Source organism: Rhinopithecus bieti, unplaced genomic scaffold (assembly GCF_001698545.2).
Source record: "Rhinopithecus bieti isolate Rb0 unplaced genomic scaffold, ASM169854v2 scaffold_4541, whole genome shotgun sequence".
NCBI classification, from domain to species: domain Eukaryota; kingdom Metazoa; phylum Chordata; class Mammalia; order Primates; family Cercopithecidae; genus Rhinopithecus; species Rhinopithecus bieti.
In genome coordinates, this window is record NW_016804414.1 from 442,220 (window position 1) to 460,279 (window position 18,060).

At 38.5% G+C, this 18,060-nt stretch overlaps 1 protein-coding gene across 1 annotated transcript in view; it reads right to left on the reverse strand.

The window, feature by feature from the left end:
• Positions 1-18,060, reverse strand: part of RB1CC1 (RB1 inducible coiled-coil 1) — a 92,451-nt gene that overhangs the window by 61,452 nt on the left and 12,939 nt on the right. Inside the window, 4 exon segments of the mRNA XM_017867942.1 lie at positions 965-1,135; positions 1,305-1,431; positions 2,873-2,994; positions 4,192-4,306. Of these exon segments, the coding sequence (XP_017723431.1) occupies positions 965-1,135; positions 1,305-1,431; positions 2,873-2,943 (369 nt within the window). The 5' untranslated portion in view covers positions 2,944-2,994; positions 4,192-4,306.

An 18,060-nucleotide genomic window follows, 5' to 3' on the forward strand; every position in this document is an offset into this window, starting at 1 on the left:
AGTTTTAATTGCTTTCTCTCTCTAATCACTTGAAAAGTATATATCCTAATTATCCTTTAACTTATTATCATATTTAATACTTTCTCTATCAAGATGTAGTATGTATACTTTTCAACCAAATCAAAAAACAATTCTAAAAGATTCTATTATGTAAATTCAGTTTACAGAAGTGTATTTTTTAAAATTTTGTCCTCCCAAAGCACTTTTGGACTCGTAAATGTTTATTAAATATGTTTCACACAGATGAGGTTATTTCCTTTTAATGTTGTATCCTATGTGAAAAATGGGGGTATTTGTACAAATGTATATACTGCTTAAAACAAATCTCTAAGAGTTTTACTAATTAAAGCAAATGTTTGGTAACGTTACTTATTTTTACAAAACGTAAATACTACTATTACATTGGTTCTAACACATTTTTTCATGATTAAAAGAAAAATGTAGCTTACTACTGACAGCTTAATGTCAATGACATTACTAGAAGGTAAATAGCAAATTAAAAAGGAAAATCAAATGACTGGGAAACAATCCGTGGCAACTGCAAGAACCAGTGTTAAGAGCTATATATTAGAAAGAAACCTGATTCTCCTCCAGGAACTAACCATAAATATGGAAAAAATAAATACATTTTTAGAGCTATTTAAGTTCTCTGTCTATATCTACTCTAACATAGGTCTTTTATTAATTAATGTTCAAAAGTAACTATTTACATATCATTATCTAGGAAAGAAGGTGACCAAATGATGTTAAGACAGCTGTTCCACTCTAAAATACTGTCATTATCAAAGTAGAATAACTAGCAATGTATGACCCAGAAATTTTAAAACTAGATTAACCACAAAATATTTTCAGTTTATTTGTCAAACTTCTTGCATGCTTCCTATGCAATTTAGACTACTGTGCTATTTAGATCCGAATGCTTTTAGAAGCAATCAGTTAGTTAATATAATTGCTTATATCTTACCACTGCAAGCTGTGTCCTTGAAGCAACAGTATGAAAAACTGCAGGCATCATAAGAGATTCTTCAACTTTTATTTCCATGTCATTTTCTGTCGAAAAGGTAGTTTTAGGAATAGCAGGTGGACGATCACATAAGATCATTTCTTTGTTAAATAGAAAAATTGGATTTGTATCCTACATTTTTTAAAAAAGGAGAAATAACCAAAATAAAATGTTATAAATACTGAACGTGCACATTGCCTTCAATATATGAAATAAATAAACCTTACTTTTGAACACTGAGTTCCCAATGTGATGTCAAGGTGGTGTGCATTCCTGTGTGAAAGGACTCTTGAATACCTACCGTCCCAGCACTGTAGGTACACACTCTTCGATCTGCAGCCATGCATTCTCCTCCATTAACCACCAGCACCTGGTGTTGAATAGCAATCTTGTATTTGCTTTGAATGGCATGTTTAAGGTCTGCCACACTTCAAAAAAATGAAATAAAATAAATCAGTTGTTTATATTTGCCCAATGACTTTATTTTCCAAGTAGTACTATGTAAAAACACCTTAGAGGTTAATGATTCTCGCTCTAAAACTTTCCCCAAAAACAGTAATGAAGAATACAAGCTTCCTATTTAATGAACTGGATTCCCTAACAACTGACTGATCTTAGGTAAATAACTCGCCCATGTGTCATATCTACAAGTGAGTCTATGAAATGGAGGCAGTAGACACATTTATTTTCGAGTTATCTATATAACATAGCAAAGGAATATGCTCAAACTGATTATCAGGTCTATTAAAATCCTCAGGCTACATAATTTTTGTTAAAATCTCCACACGTTTTAGAAACTACATTAAGTCTAGCACCTGTGAAGATTCCTTCCTAGCCCTGTATTCCAAAACATCATTCATGTAAGGGTAAAACCAAGCTTAATGAAAACTAATTCTGGAAAAAAAAAAATCCATAATTCAATTTTTACAATAAAGACTATTATTTCACACATTATTTATAATAATTCCAGTGTCAGATTTATTCTGCATTGCCATCAAGTCTTTACTATTATGGTCACTATAAAAATATAAACAGCGTTTGGAAATGATATTTACTACTTCGATTTTCTTCCTGTCCTGTCAAGCTAGAGAATTATTAGATACCTGAGTCCCACTAAATTTGGCTGAAAATATTAAATTTATTTTTTCTCTCATTAACAAACAAAATAAACCTATTGACATTTATTCATAAACTGAATAAAACAAACGATCAAAACCATGGAAGTGATTATACATCGTTTTATGAAGCTTCCAATAATTCCCTTAACAATGGCCTGTGAAACGCAGAACAGCAATTGACTATAGGTACTTATAACAATGGAAATCAGTTTGTTTTGTGGGTAGATCTATTTACTGTGAATATTATATTCATGGCAACAGGACAAAGCACAATTTAAAGAATGTAATTAGTATTTTAGAGAAGGACAACAATTATATATAAAATATGTTGGGATAAAAGATTTAAGACTTGCCATTATGTGGCTTTTTTTTTTTTTTGAGAGAGTCCCGCTCACTCGCCAGGCTGGAGTGCAGTGGCGTGATCTCGACTCACTGCAACCTCCGTCCCCTGGGGGTTCAAGTGATTCTCCTGCCTCCTGATTAGCTGGGACTACAGGTGCGTGCCACCACACCCAGTTAATTTTTGTATTTTTAGTAGAAACGGGGTTTCACCATGTTGGCCAGGATGGTCTCGATCTCTTGACCTCGTGATCCACCTGCCTCGGCCTCCCAAAGTGCTGGGATTACAGGCGTGAGGCACCAAGCCCAGCCGCCACTATGCTACTTTTTAAACAGTAGAGTAATATTTCTTTAACTTTCTGCATGCAGACAGAATGCAACACTGAAAAAAAATAAATGAAATACAACTCACGTTTGCACTGTAAGTTCAGTGTCAAATGTTAGAGTAGTTCCAGTGTTAACCAGAAATACATATAACTTCATGATGGTTTATCTGAATTCTGTGAGCTTATACCTCACCCTCTGATACGGTTACTAGAAGAAACAAGAAAAGTGATCAATTTTACAAATGCAACTACAATCACAAATACTATCATCACTGTGACACACTACAGTATTACTATATAAGTAACAAAAATATCAAAACGGGCTTTGAGGTCTAGGATGGCTAACTGGACAGTTCAGTAAACTCAATGCTTAAAACACATAAAAATAAACAGTAATGAGATCAGTGAAAAGAAAAGCATAACTGTTCTGCCATAGGAAAAGAATAAAACAGTTGGTCAAATATCTTATCCCTGACAGTTTTCCCCCCACTGCTTCCTCAACATAATAAAAAATACATTAGTATTAAGGTTAAACTTACTGATCGCAAATTAAGAGTACTCATTACTTGCAAATTGGGAAATGAATCTCAATTCCTTCCATCAGCTGCCTGTTGATCTGCATTTTACCTCTACACTGAGCTGGAAATCCTCCATAAGAAACGCCTTAATAGTTCCATCACTTTGTATAACAGTAGCAAGGGTACAGGTCTAGAAATCAGAATATTTAAAACAACTCTGCCATTAACATGCCCAAGGAAAAACCTCATCTAGAAAATAAAGCTTCTTCATCTATAAAATGAGGCTGACACAGACGACCAGGCACAGTGGCTCATGCCTGTAATCCCAGAACTTTAGGAGGCCAAGGCAGGAGGATCCCTTGAGGCCAGGAGTTCAAGACTAGCCTGGGCAACATGGCAACACCCTGTCTGCACAAAATGTTTAAAAAATTAGACACACTTCATGGTGCATGCCTGTGGTCCTAGCTACTTGGGAGGCTGAGGCAAGAGGATGGCCTGAGCCAAGGAGCTCAAGACTGCAGTGAGCTACGACTGTGCCACTGCACTCCAGCCTGGGCAACAGAGAAAGCCCCTATCTCAAAAGAAAAAGAGAAAGGAAAAAAAACTTAAAATAATGACATATAAAGGGGACAGATTTCATGGTCTACCATTTTATTTTCAACAAATAGAGGAAAAGATTGACAAGATTAATGAAACTGGTGAACGATAACTATAATTAAATTCCCAGAAAGTAGTAGGTACCTTTACTTATGCTCTTTCCACATAAGCCTTTAGAGAATTATTAGAGAAGGAAAAAGCAAATAAGGTTTTCAAATTAAGATTTCCAGAATCATCATTTTAAAGACAAAAGATTAAACTCTGCTAAACAGGTAGAAACTGTGACTTACCGTCAGGCACTGTGAAAAGGACTACCACTTTTCTTAAAAAGTAGATTAAAACTGGTTTATGTTTGCTTTGCTTGAGATTGGCAACTGAATGGCATTACTGGTTAAACTCAGAGAACTGGAAAACAAAAATTTCTGGTTATAAAGAGAAACAATTCAGTATGAAACAACATATGGTTATTGTTCCTTTCTTCCTTTTAAAACTACCATCTGTAAGAATAATCTCTACTCAGGCCCTCCTACCTGCACATTCACTATAATACCAACCACATGACTTCAACCCACATCACTCCATGGCAACAAACAAAAGTTACCAATAAATTCCTCAAAACTGCCATTTCTACAACAATTTCTCATTCCTTAAAATATTATGGTAAAGAAGTATCCAGGCATTGGAGTCAGAAAGCTTGGGTTTGGTCTGGGGTCCATAACTTGCAATTACATGATCTTGGACAACTGTTTTGGCTTCCTCTTTTGTAAACAGGAATAAAAATGGCACCTGCAGCAGACAGCCTCTAAGACAGCTGCAATTATCTGTACCACATCCACCTACTGTATTCATACTCCAGTGAAATCCCCACCCTCAGGTGTAGGCAGGGTCTGTGATCTGTTTCTAACCAAAAAAATACTGCAAAAGTGATGGGATATCATGTAAGTGATTGTTACTTAAGATTGTAACTCCCATTTTGCCAGCTGACTCTCTCTCTTGCCACGTTGATGACATAAGCTGCCATATGGAAAGGCCCACTTGGTAAGGAATTGAAGATGGCCAGCTAGCAAGAAGCTAAGGGTCTCAGTCTGATAACTCTCAAGGAACTGAATCTTGACAACCAACACAAGCCCATAAACAGATCCTTTCCTAGTTGAGCCTCAGACAAGACCTCAGCCCTGGCCAACACTTTGAAGTCTTGCAGAGACCCAAAAGGGTCCAGTGAAGCCATGACCAGAATCTATAAAATAATAGATTTATGTTGCTTCAAACAACCAAATTTATGGTAATTTCTCACTCAACAATAGATGATTAATATAACACAACCATAGCACAGGGATACTAGGAGGACGTTGTGGGAAGTCAGGGACCCCAAACGGAGGGACCAGCTGGAGCTGCGGCAGAGCAACATAAATTGGGAAGATTTCGTGGACATTTATCAGTTCCCATATAACACTTTTATAATTTCTTATGCCTGTCTTTAATCTCTTAATCCTGTTATCTTTGTAAGCTGAGGATGTACGTCATCTCAGGACCACTCTGATAATTGTGTTAACTGTCAAAACTGGTCGTAAAACATGTGTGTTTGAACAATATGAAATCAGTGCACCTTGAAAAGAACAGAGTAACAGTGATTTTTAGGGAATAAGGGAAGACAACCATAAGGTCTGACTGCCTGTGGGGTCGGGCAAAAAAGAGCCATATTTTTCTTCTTGCAGAGAGCCTATAAACGGACGTGCAAGTAGGAAAGATATTGCTAAATTCTTTTCCTAGCAAGGAATATTAATACCCTGGGAAAGGAATGCATTCCTGGGGGGAGGTCTATAAACAGCTGCTCTGTGATTGTCTGTCTTATGCGGTTGAGATAAGGACTGAGACACACCCTGGTCTCCTGCAGTGCTCTCAGGCTTACTAGGGTGGGGAAAAACTCCGCCCTGGTAAATTTGTGGTCAGACTGGTTCTCTGCTCTCAAACCCTGTTTTCTGTTGTTTAAGATGTTTATCAAGACAATACATGCACCACTGAACACAGACCCTTATCAGTAGTTCTGCTTTTGCCTTTTGTCCTGTTCCCTCAGAAGTATGTGATCTTTGTTAGACCCTTACTAGTAGTTTTGCTTTTTGCCCTTTGAAGCATGTGATCTTGTACCTACTCCCTGTCCTTACACCCCCACCCCTTTTGAAACCCTTAATAAAAACTTGCTGGTTTTGAGGCTCATGCGGGCGGGCATCAAGGTCCTACCGATATGTGATGTCACCCCTAGCAGCCCAGCTGTAAAATTCCTCTCTTTATTTCTCAGCTGGCCGACACTAATGGAAAATACAAAGAGCCTACACTGAAATATTGGGGGCGGGTTCCCCCAAAAGGACGTCAAAGAAAAAACATAGTATTTGGCAGATAAGTCAACTCTCCAAAATTTGGGAGGGATCTCAGTCGCCTTACCTTTGTAGTAGAGTTCACTTACTCCCATAGCTGCTGCTACCACTACTGTTGATTGCTGACTCCCAAATCTTTCCTAAACTATCTATCCAATCCCTCTCAAACTCAACAAATTCAAATCAATCTCCTATATGCATTTCTTCAATATTATTGTTTCTAAAACCAAGCTTTTTACTTCTCTGTCCCTTAATCCTCCTTGCTTTAATTTTTCATCTCTCTTTGTTGATGAAGTCTACATTTACCCAGTCTCTCACATATTATCCTAGATTGGTCTTCCTTTTGTCCTGTAAATTCTAACATTTAAATACTTAATCACATGATATCCCTATTCCTATCCCTACTGCCTTAAATCAGACCCTGTTTTCAACCTGCACGGATTTCCTCAATCACCAGTCCGTCAACCTCCATGCGCCTTCAAAGAAATCTTCCTACATGCTAGGTTGATTCAAGTTTTTCTGCTGCTTTAAAATTCAAGACAATTATGACTTTTATGGCAGCAGCTACCACTTTGTATTCATTATATCCCAGGAAACTATTTTAAATGCTTTATTAAACGACGATAACACCGAAGACAGAAGTATAATATGCTCTTCCTTTCCACCACAACCTTTCACCCTCATTCTCTACCCCTCTCCCAGCTTGTCAGTCCCACATACCACACTGCTTAAACTCCCTAAACAAATCCAGCTGTTAAAGTCTCTGAGTCTTCATGGGGCAGTTCTCCCTGCTTAGGATTCTATTTGCCCTGCCTGCTATGATCACCCCTTCCACCTGCCCTACCCTCACACACATCTTCTTCCAGACTCAGGAGAATTGCTTGAACTGGGAGGCGGAGGTTGTAGTGAGCTGGGCTCACACCACTATACTCCAGTCTAGGCGACAGAGCCAGACTCTTTCTTTTAAAAAAAAAAAAAGCAGTATCTACAGCCAGGGAAAGTAGGCATAATTATCATAAATGTGATACTTTCTAAGAAATATGTGGAGAGTGACAGGGAACTAAGAAAGACACTTAACAGATTGACAGAAGACTGGCCAGAAGGTGCAGACCTAGAAAAGTCATGCATATCTGAGAGATGTTAACAAAAGGAAGCTAGAGATAAGCAGGGAATCAAATGACTGTATTAAATAAAGATCTGCTGAATGAATGAGTAAATGAATACCAAATCCAAAAGCATAGGCTTTATCTTACAGCTTAAAAAGAGGCATTTTGTTTTCTCAGAGATTAGGTAGCTAAGGTATGCTGACTAAAGTGGAAGGAATATTCATTCATTCATTCATCCAAATCCAAAACACATGTATTGATATTATGTGCCAGGACTGGGTATTCTGTGGGGAAAAAAACAGACATAATCTTTGTCCTCATGGAGTTCGCAGTCTTGAAGGAGAAAGCAGCATTAAACAAAAACAAAACAAACATGATATAAGTTGTAATAAACACACAAAAGAAGAGTGGGTAGGAAGAAGGACTTACTTTAGATTTATGGGATCAAAGGAGGCCTCTATGCGGGTTACATATAAATGGTATTGCTGGGATAAGAAAAGGCCTGAACTGAGAAGATGTAAAGCAGTACAATGAGACACACCATTTTTGTGAGACTAAACACAAAATCTTAAGTAATAATCACTGGTATTGTTTTTTCTTTTCTTGTTTTCCTTGAATATTATCTTTGTTTTGATATAATTCCACAGTTAGAGAAAAATTACAAGAATAGTACAAAGAACTTCCCTGTCCCCCTTACTCAGATCACCAACTGTGAACACTTGTGTTCTATTTGCTTTACCACTTGTATCAGTGCACACTCCATACATGCTCTCCACATACATATAGAGATATATTTTTTCCTGAACTACATGTGAGTAATTTGCAGACAGAATTTCCCTTTATCCATAAATACTTCAGAATGTCTTACCTAACAGCAATAATTTTCTCCTACAAAACCAAAGTACATTTATCAAATCATAAAATTTAACATTGATGCACTATTATTATCTAATCTACAGTCCATATTCAAACTACTGCCCCAATAATATCCTTTGTAGTTCTCCCCTCTCCTCAGATCTAGGATTTATTTCAGGATCATCATATTGCTTTTAGCTATAGTATCTATTTAATCTCCTCCAATCTGGGACAGTTCAACTCTTCCTTTGCATGTTCTACAGCCAATACATTGCTTTCAATATCAGAAGCTTTAGAAATCATTAAAGAGTAAAGATGACCTCAGTTCCATTCTCGTCTTCCATGATACTTAAAGCAAACTGAGGGCAACTCCAATAAGCTATAGCAGCTGTGTGCCTTTAAACAAACACTAATCTCTTCATTTTACATGCACACACCTCACCCCAAGAAACCACAATCATAAACAATGCTGACCAAAAAAAGCTGAAAGAAATAAACCTACTTCAGAATGAGTTTGTCTACATACTTGATGAACAATTTAAACTATTTTAAGGATAGTTTTGATTACAGTGGCTCTGGAATTTAGGTTAAAATTAATTTAAACTACTTCAAGGATAGTTTTGATAACTGTCACTCTAGAACCTAAAATTTGACTCCAGTATACAAATTTCTAACAGCTCCTAAGTGATGTTAATGACAATATCATTTTCCCATGTTTTCATCCATTGTTTACAGTCCTAAGACTGGCATCTTTAATCAGAAGCCTCTTCCAAATTTTCAATCTCTACATCCTCACTAACTGTCAGCTACCAAAAGTCTACCCAAGAATAGCACAGGGAAAAATCTAACTACTAACATAAGGCATCACTTCCCCATGGGTCTACCAGTACTGGTAACCTATGAGGAAATGTAATGCTCATGGCTTTCATGGCCACAAATGCTCTTCTTTTCTTCACATGTCCTAAGTATATGGCACATAAAATAAATCATAATCACTGCTAATACTTACTGAGTTATTCGTTGTATACCACTCATTATGCTAAGTAGTTTTACATGCATGACTTCATTTATCATTACATGTAATACATTCATATCATTAGTGTTTTCATTTGCAGATGAGAAATTATGATTCGGATTAAATTTGTCTAAAGGAATAAACTTAGTAAGCCAAAACAAAAGTAAACATAGCCGGGGTGTGAACACAGGTCAATAAATACGTTCATTCAATAAAAATATCACCTGAGAATTTAGTAGGTACCAGGCATTTTCTTAACTCTGGGAATAAAATACAAAATAATAAAATTGTCAGCTCTCATGAATGTTAATATCATAGTGGGCAACATGAAAATTTTGTATTGATATAAAACTCCATGATACCTACTTTCAGGGGAAAAAAGCTACAAAAAAGCATTTTTTTTTTTAAGTAAAACAAACATGAAATTCCAAAATACATACTTCCACTTTGCTTTTATTCTTTAGAGATAATGATACTGTTGGCATAGCAATAGCTTCCATTGATTGGAAACACGACGTAAGAACTGTATGAAGTACATGATATTCTCGCAAATATAGTGAGAAAGGTTAAGAATTATCTGCATCATTCAAATGACAAAACTATGGCTCAAAGAAGTTGCTTCCTAAAGTCACATAGAAAGAAAGTCATCAAAACTTAAAATCCATAGCTGGATCACAGAGAAAAAAGAACATGAACATACTACATTAAAATTCCTTACATAAGATTACATGTAGTAAGCATATTCTATGACTTGGGACTTTACTATTCCTTTAGAAATACCAGCACTTTTTCCCCCTTGAGATTTTCTCCTTTATGTGACCATTTAAAAAATTTCCTTTACTAAATACAATACAAAAAAAAACCGCTTTCAATATGAGATAAGAAGAGTAGAATAACAGAGCACTTTAAATGTGACAAGGTAAGGTTTTCAATGGAAAGTCATCATCCAAGAAATGGCATGGACTCAGATCCTGAGAGAACAAGATTTCCTTGTGTCCATAAATGAAAAGGTCATCTTCACCTACAACCATCAGATCTTCCACAAACCTGACAGAAACAAGCAATGGGGAAAGGATTTCCTATTTAATAAACGGTGCTGGGAGTTTCGGCTAGCCATATGCAGAACTGAAACGGAATCCCTTCCTTACGCCACATACCAAAATCAACTCAAGATGGATTAAAGATTTAAATGTAAAACCCAAAACTATTAAACCCTAGAAGAAACTAGGCAATACCATTCCGGACATAGGCACTGCAAAGATTTCATGACAAAAAAGCCAAAAGCAATGGCAACAAAAGCAGAAATTGACAAATGGGATCTAATTAAACTAAAGAGCTTCTGCACAGCAAAACAAACTATCATCAGAGTGAACAGACAACCTACAGGATAGAAGAAAATTTTTGCAATCTATCGATCTGACAAAGGCCTAATATCCAGCATCTCCAAGGAACTTAAACAAATTTACAAGAAAAAGAAAACATACATGCAGCCAACAAACACGAAAAACAAGCTCAACATCAAAGATCATTAGAGAAATGTAAAGCAAAACCACAATGATATATCATCTTACACCAGTCAGAATGGATATTATTAAAAAGTCAAAAAAAAAAAAAACAAAACAAAAAACAAACAAAAAAACAAAAACAAGATGCTGGCAAGGTTGTAGAGAAAAAAGAATGCTTTTACTCTGTTGGTGGGAGTGTAAATTAGTTCAACCATTGTGGAAGACAGTGTGGTGATTCCTCAAAGACCTTGAGGCAGAAATACCATTTAACCCAGCAATCCCGTTACTGATGAGAATATATAGACACGTGGGGGTAGGGTGGGGGGAAAAAACACTCGCTGGGGCCTGTCAGAGGGTGGAGGGTGGGAGGAGGGACAGCATAAGGAAGAACAGCTAATGGGTGCTGGGCTTAATACTTAGGTGATGGGATGATCTGTGTAGCAAACCACCATGGCACGTTTATCTATGTGACAAACCTGTATATTCTGCACAGGTACCCTTTAACTTAAAATTTAAGAAAAGAAAAGGTGATCTTGGCATGTAGCAGAGAGAAATTTTTCCATACCTGGTCATCCTGGCAGTGTGGAATTCTCTAGAAATATGCATACTGAATACTTCATAGCTAAAGAAACATACAGAGGAGAACCTACCTATCATAGCCAAGAACAGAGCTGAGTGTTTAACACGGACAGCTGCCCCTTTGCACCCTTACACACTTCACTCCCAGGGCACACACTGAGGCCACCTACAAATAGGGAACTCCACTGCTACTGCTAGTAACTTCAGGGGAGTGAGGAGTATAATCTTGGCTCTCGAGTGGAAGACCCAACAGGTCACACGGTCTCCCACAGGGCTTTCAGGAGGAAGAGGAGGGTGATTCTGGATCTGTTTTCAAAGCAGAAAGTAAAATAGTGTTGGCCTCTACTCCCAGGCTCATCCCCCTCGGGTAGTCCCTTGTGGATCCAGAGATAGTCTCAAACTGATGCCAACTGGGCACAAAACATGCCCACCATCCTGGATGGCTCATCCCAGACAAATGGGACCAAGCGGGAGTCTTTTTCTTATTACATTAAACATCTACACATCATAGCCTCAATTTTGTCTCTTGGACAGTAAAGCCTAAAATACTTAACTATCTGATCCTTTAGAGAGAAAGTGTGTGCCTCTTCCTCTAAAGCTTAAGCAACTACAGCCACTTCAGTGAGAGCTGCACATACCTTAGTTAATACCAGGCATCTACTAGTGAAGGACTGAATCTCCTGGCAAGCAGCACTTCCATCATATGGAAGTGACAGCAACAATACAAAGAAGTTCTGCCAGGAGACAGACCCAATTTCCCAGTTTTCTTTCTAACAGATGATAGACCCAGGACTGATCACAGAATGACTGGTATTCTAGCTTAGTGGGAGAGGAAAGGGTAGAAAACCAAAAAGAGGAAGTTGTTTTCCATACCTGCCACCCATCATTTAATTCAAATATCCAAAGATGTGACTGCTGGCGAGAATGACAATAACAAGTGACTAAGGATTACTATTAGCTTTTTAGTAAGAGTTCCTATAAATAAGAAAATCACAAAGACTCACAACAGATAAATAGGCAAAGGGCATGGGTAGGTTATTAAATGGTTAACAAATGTGGAAAATACTGAGGCCTCTTCAGTAATCAAAGAAATACAAATCTAAAGAGAAGACAATATTTTTCACCTACCAAGCAAGCAAGATTTTCGACCTAAGATTCCAAGGTTTTCAACGCAAGAGAAAAGAAATAAAATGTATAAAGAAGTAAAAAGTACTTTAGAAATACTAGTATAAATAAGAAAAGTACCCACAGCACAACAGGCGGTGAAGAATTAACACTGACCAAAGAAAGGTCTGGCCTTTGCCCTTTACTGCGAGGTAATCTCTGGGCCCCTGTAATGTCCTGCCAGATCGAACTGTCTTTGTTTGACTCAGGGCTTCAGTCACGTCAGTGTAGCAATGTGACTCATGGATCAGTTCAGTTCTGACCTCCAGAGGAACTACTGACTAAAGACACTGGTCTGACCTCCAGGAAGGGCTAGAGACTAAAGGTCAGTCATGTAAACAGTACAGGATCAAGCCCTAATAAACTCTGGACACCAAAGACTCAGGTGAGCTTCCCTAGTGAGCAATACTCTGTATATTGTCACACGTTGTGGCCAAGAGAAGGTAATACTGTCCATGACTCCACCAGCAATGATGTCCAGAAGCTCTGAGTTTGGACCCCTTCCAGATTCTGCTCTCTGCCTATTTTCTTTTGCCTGATTTTAATTTGTGTATCCCTCTAATAAAAGTATAATTGTGAGTATAGTGCTTTCCTGAGTTCCCTGACCTGTTCTAGTGAATTCTCCAAAGAGAGGGTAGATATGGGGAATCTGTGAGTTTGTAGTCAGCTGGTTTGAAGTGAGGGTGGGTTCTGGGTACTGCCAAACTTGCAGCTAGTATCTGAAATGAGGGCAGTTTTGCGAAACTATTCCTTCTAACTGTAGAGTTGGCTAAACTCACTGCACACTCATACTATGGTTTTTGTTTTGTTCTGGTTTGTTTTTGAGACAGAGTCTTGCTCTTGTCGCCCAGCCTGGAGTGCAATGGCACAATCTCGGCTCACTGCAACTTCTGCCTCCTGGGTTCAAGCCTCCTGCCTCAGCTTCCTAAGTAGCTGGGATTACAGGCGCACATCACCACGCCCAGCTAATTTTTGTACTTTTGGAGAGATGGGGTTTCGCCATGTTGGCCAGGATGGTCTTGAACTGCTGACCTCATGATCCACCTGCCTCAGCCTCCCAAAGTGCTGGGATTACAGGTGTGAGCCACCACAACCAGCCTACCATGGTTTCTAAAAAGAACCTTCGGAGAAGTGGCTAATGCTAAATGTCTGAAGTAGAAAATGTACCAATCACATAAGCCTGGAACATCTCTGATAGCAAGACAACTATCAAAGACTAAAGAGATCAGGTCAAACAGGCAAGGAAAACAACTTTAAATGGTCTCTACTGGCTATGATGGGACAGTCTGAGCATCAAAAGAATGAGTACAAATAACTGAATGGCAAAAACCTGTAAAAATCCATGTTGCATAATGATACTCAAAAAAACAAAACAAAAAACCTCAGTGAGCTAAGACAGAACCCATCACAAAAACTGAAAAAGCAAAGAAATTAAGCACTGTCTTTCCTATATGAAATGTATTTTGGATAGCTGGGCACGGTGGCTCACATCTGTAATCCCAGCACTTTGGGAGGCCGAAGCAGGCTGATCACTTGAGCTCAGGAGTTCAAGACCAGCCTGGGTAACATGGCAAAACCCTATCTCTACAAAATATACAAAAATTAGCCAGGCATGGTGGTGCACACCTGTACTCCCAACTACGTGTGAGGCTGAGGTGGGAGGATCGTTTCAGCCTGGGGGATGGAGGATGCAGTGAGCCAAGATCACACCACTGCACTCCAGCTTGGGCAAGAGAGAGACCATCTCAAAACAAAACAAAATGAAACGAAAAAGATACGTATTTCAGTCCATTTATGTGGAAAAACTCCAGCTAACAGTGATTCAACTGGACACAGCCCAAGTAAAAGTTTTCATGCCACCTCAGCCCACCTCTGAAAATTAAACCTGAATTTAATCAAGCATCTATATGTACCCATGGTTTCCAGTTTCTAGGAAATATGGACTATAAAGAAAAGAAACATTATGATCAATCAGCTAAATTCATAATAAGCATTCCACAGAACAATGACTTTGTTTCTTCAACAAATGGTTTCTAAAAAGAAAAAAAAAGAGAGAAGACATATAAACTAAAAAAGATGGAAGAGACAAAATAAACAAATGCCACGTGTGAACTTGTTTGGATCCTGGATCCTGACTCAAAACAACGTATAAAGACATTTTTGGGACAAATGTGCAAATCTAAGTATGGACAGGGTATCAGATTAAAGAATTACAATTACTTTCATTTGGATGATAATGGCATTGTTGTAACAAAAAATGAACTCTGAAAAATTAGTGTGTAAAATGATGCCTGAGTCTTGCTTCAAACTAGTCCAGCAAAAATAAGTGAAGGAAGGAAGGCTGGAAGGAAAGAACAGAATTAGCTGGGCAGTAGAAAGGTGAGACTGGCAAACTGTTGGTACTTATTAAAGCAAGTGAGATGCCTATATTACGTTCACTGTAACATTCTCTCTACTTTTATATACGTTTGCAAATTTCCATAATAAAACACTTAGAAAAAGTATTATTTTAATCACATTCAACATTTATAATACAGGTCGGAATGTACTTGAAATAATTATGTTTCTGGAAAGCAACTGGTGTTTGTGGAGGTAGGTAAGCAAAGGTTTTGTAAAATCTCATTTCCTTAAGCCAATAACTGTACCATGAAAATCAATTTTAGGGAAAAAATTTGAAATATAGTTAAAGCATACACAAGACACTTTCCTATGTTTATTAGTAATAAATATTTGTCTACCCATTCTTTTATTATTCATATTTTAAGACAGGATTTAAAATGTTATAGATAAAACTAAAATTTGATTTTGTTTATTTACACATTTTTTAAGATGTGACCTCGTCCTGTTACCCAGGCTACAGTATAGTGGCAGGATCACAGCTCACAGAAACCTCAACCTCCCTGGGTCAAGTGATCCTCCCACCTAAGCCTCCCAAGTAACTGGGACTATAGGCATGCACCACCATGCCCAGCTAATTTTTTGTATTTTTTTTTTTTTGTAGAGATGGGGTTTCTCCATGTTGCCCAGGGTTGTCTTGAATAGAAATTTTAAAATATTAGAGAATAACTTTTTTTTTTTTTTTTGAGATTGACTCTCGCTCTGTCGTCCAGGCTGAAGTGCAGTCATGCCATCTTGGCTCACTGGAAGCTCCGCCTCCCGCCTCAGCCTCCCGAGTAGCTGGGACTACAGGTGCCTGCCACCACGCCTGGCTAAATTTGTGTATTTTTTAGTAGAGACGGGGTTTCACTGTGTTAGCCAAGATGGTAACGATCTCCTGAATTCGTGATCCGACCCACCTCGGCCTCCCAAAGTGCTGGGATTATAGGCGTGAGTCACCGTGCCCGGCCAGAGAATAACTTCTAACAAGGCTTACAATACATGCAATGTGATTTTTTTTTTTTTTTTTTTTTTTTTGAGATAGTCTCACTCTGTTGCCCAGGGTGGAGTGCAGTGGTGTGATCTCAGTTCACTGCAACCTTCCCTTCCTGATTTCAAGGGATTCTCCTGCCTCAGCCTCAGGAGTAGCTGGGACTACAGGCACCTGCCACCACGCCCAGCTAATTGTTTTGTATTTTGAGTAAGGCAGGGTTTCCCCATCTTGGCTAGACTGGTCTGGAACTCCTCACCTCAGATGATCTGTCCGCCTCAGCCTCCCAAAGTGCTGAGATTACAGGCATGAACGACCACACCCGATCTTAAATATGATTTTTTAAATGGTCAAAAAGAATGCAGAGGAAAGGAAAAAATCTAACTCTTATCTAACCCTAACGCAAAACAAGTAACAAGTGTCTGTAGGTACTAAATTACTCGAGTAAATACTAAATACTCCAGTAAAACATTTAGCTGCTGTCAGAATACACCACCCTCGTTGGTTATAATCTGACCTAAACAGAAGGAAAAACAACTGACTGCAGAGGACCTGGTTAAAATTCTTATTCTGCCACTTACAAGCTGGGTGGTTTTAGAAAAGAAATTTATCCTAGCATTCAATTTTCTTATCTCCAAAGCAGAGATAACATCTTTCTAATAGGGCTATCACAGGGGATATCTGTTCCTCAAAATTTACAGGTCTAAAGTAACAAGAGAATGAGAAGCAGATGGAAGTATAGCTGAAACAAGACTGGCCACGAGGTGATAACAATTGAATCAGTATGATGGGTACATCATAGCTCATTCTTCTATTGCCTTTCTGTGTTTTTGATTTCCGCAAGAATTATAAAAATGCAGCCGGGCGTGGTGGCTCATGCCTGTAATCCCAGCACTTTGGAAGGGAAGGGCAGGTGGATCACTTGAGGTCAGGAGTTCAAGACCAGGCTGGCCAACGTGGTGAAACCCTGTTTCTAGTGGGGAAAAAAAAAAAAATTAGCTGGACATGGTGGCGCATGCCTGTAATCCCAGCTACCTGGGAGGCTGAGGCAGGAGAATCGCTTGAACCCGGGAGGCAGAGGTTGCAGTGAGCCGAGACTGCGCCACTGTACTCTAGCCCAGGTGACAAGAGCGAAACTCTTGTCTCAAAAAAAAAAAAAAAAACCTACAAAATACAAAACAGAAAGCTTATAGAACAATCCCAGTGTTTCTGCACCCACACAACAGGATAAAAATGTCTGAACGATGCCAGGAGCTGTTTCACCAAAGCAAGTCCATTTTATAAAAGGCTACTGTAAAGAACCATGTCTACTCTAATACCTACCTACTGGCACAGTGCCTATACAAGAGCTATGTGCATACTAGAAATTACCTATATCACCGCCTCACATAATTCATGCTACACAAAAAACTTCAATTTTTTTCCCTCTACCTATTCCTCACACTCATCTTTTCTCATATTGATGGGAAGAGGTAACTGAAACACTCTGAAGGCAGTCTTTCACTGCGGTAAGACAGAGCTGAGAAATTTTCTTTCCCATTATGTCTCAGAAAATCAGCAACATGCTGGGTGCACTGGCAGCACCCTTGGGAGGCCAAGGCAGATGGACTGCTGAGCCCAAGAGTTCCAGACCAACCTGGGCAACATGGTGAGACTCCATATCTACAAATATACAAAAAAATTATCCAGATGTGGTGACGCACACCTGTAGCCCCAGTTACAGGGGGTGGGGGTGGGGGGGCGCTGAGGCAGGAGGATGGCTTGAACCTGGGAGGTTGAGGCTGCAGTGAGCACAGATTGTGCCACAGCACTCCAGCCTAGGCAACAGAGTAAGACTCTATCTTTAGAAAAAGAAAAAAGAAAAGAAACAAAATCAGCAATGTCTTCTTAATTAAGTCTGGACTAAGTACATCTTACTGGTCACTGGCATATCTTATTTGCGGCCAATCTATTAACACGAGCAGAACATACAAACAATGTCTAATACACAGAGTGACCACCCTGTATCCATGGCAAGGCATAAACACTAAATATGCTTTAGTAAATAAAGGGAAACAATTGCCAATAATGAAAATTACAGTTTCCTATAAGTGAACACGTATACACAAAAACAAAACAAACTTTCATTTTGCACCAATGCCTAACCAATATAAAGGATATTCATTGTTTTCTTATTCTCAGACTACACTCTCAATC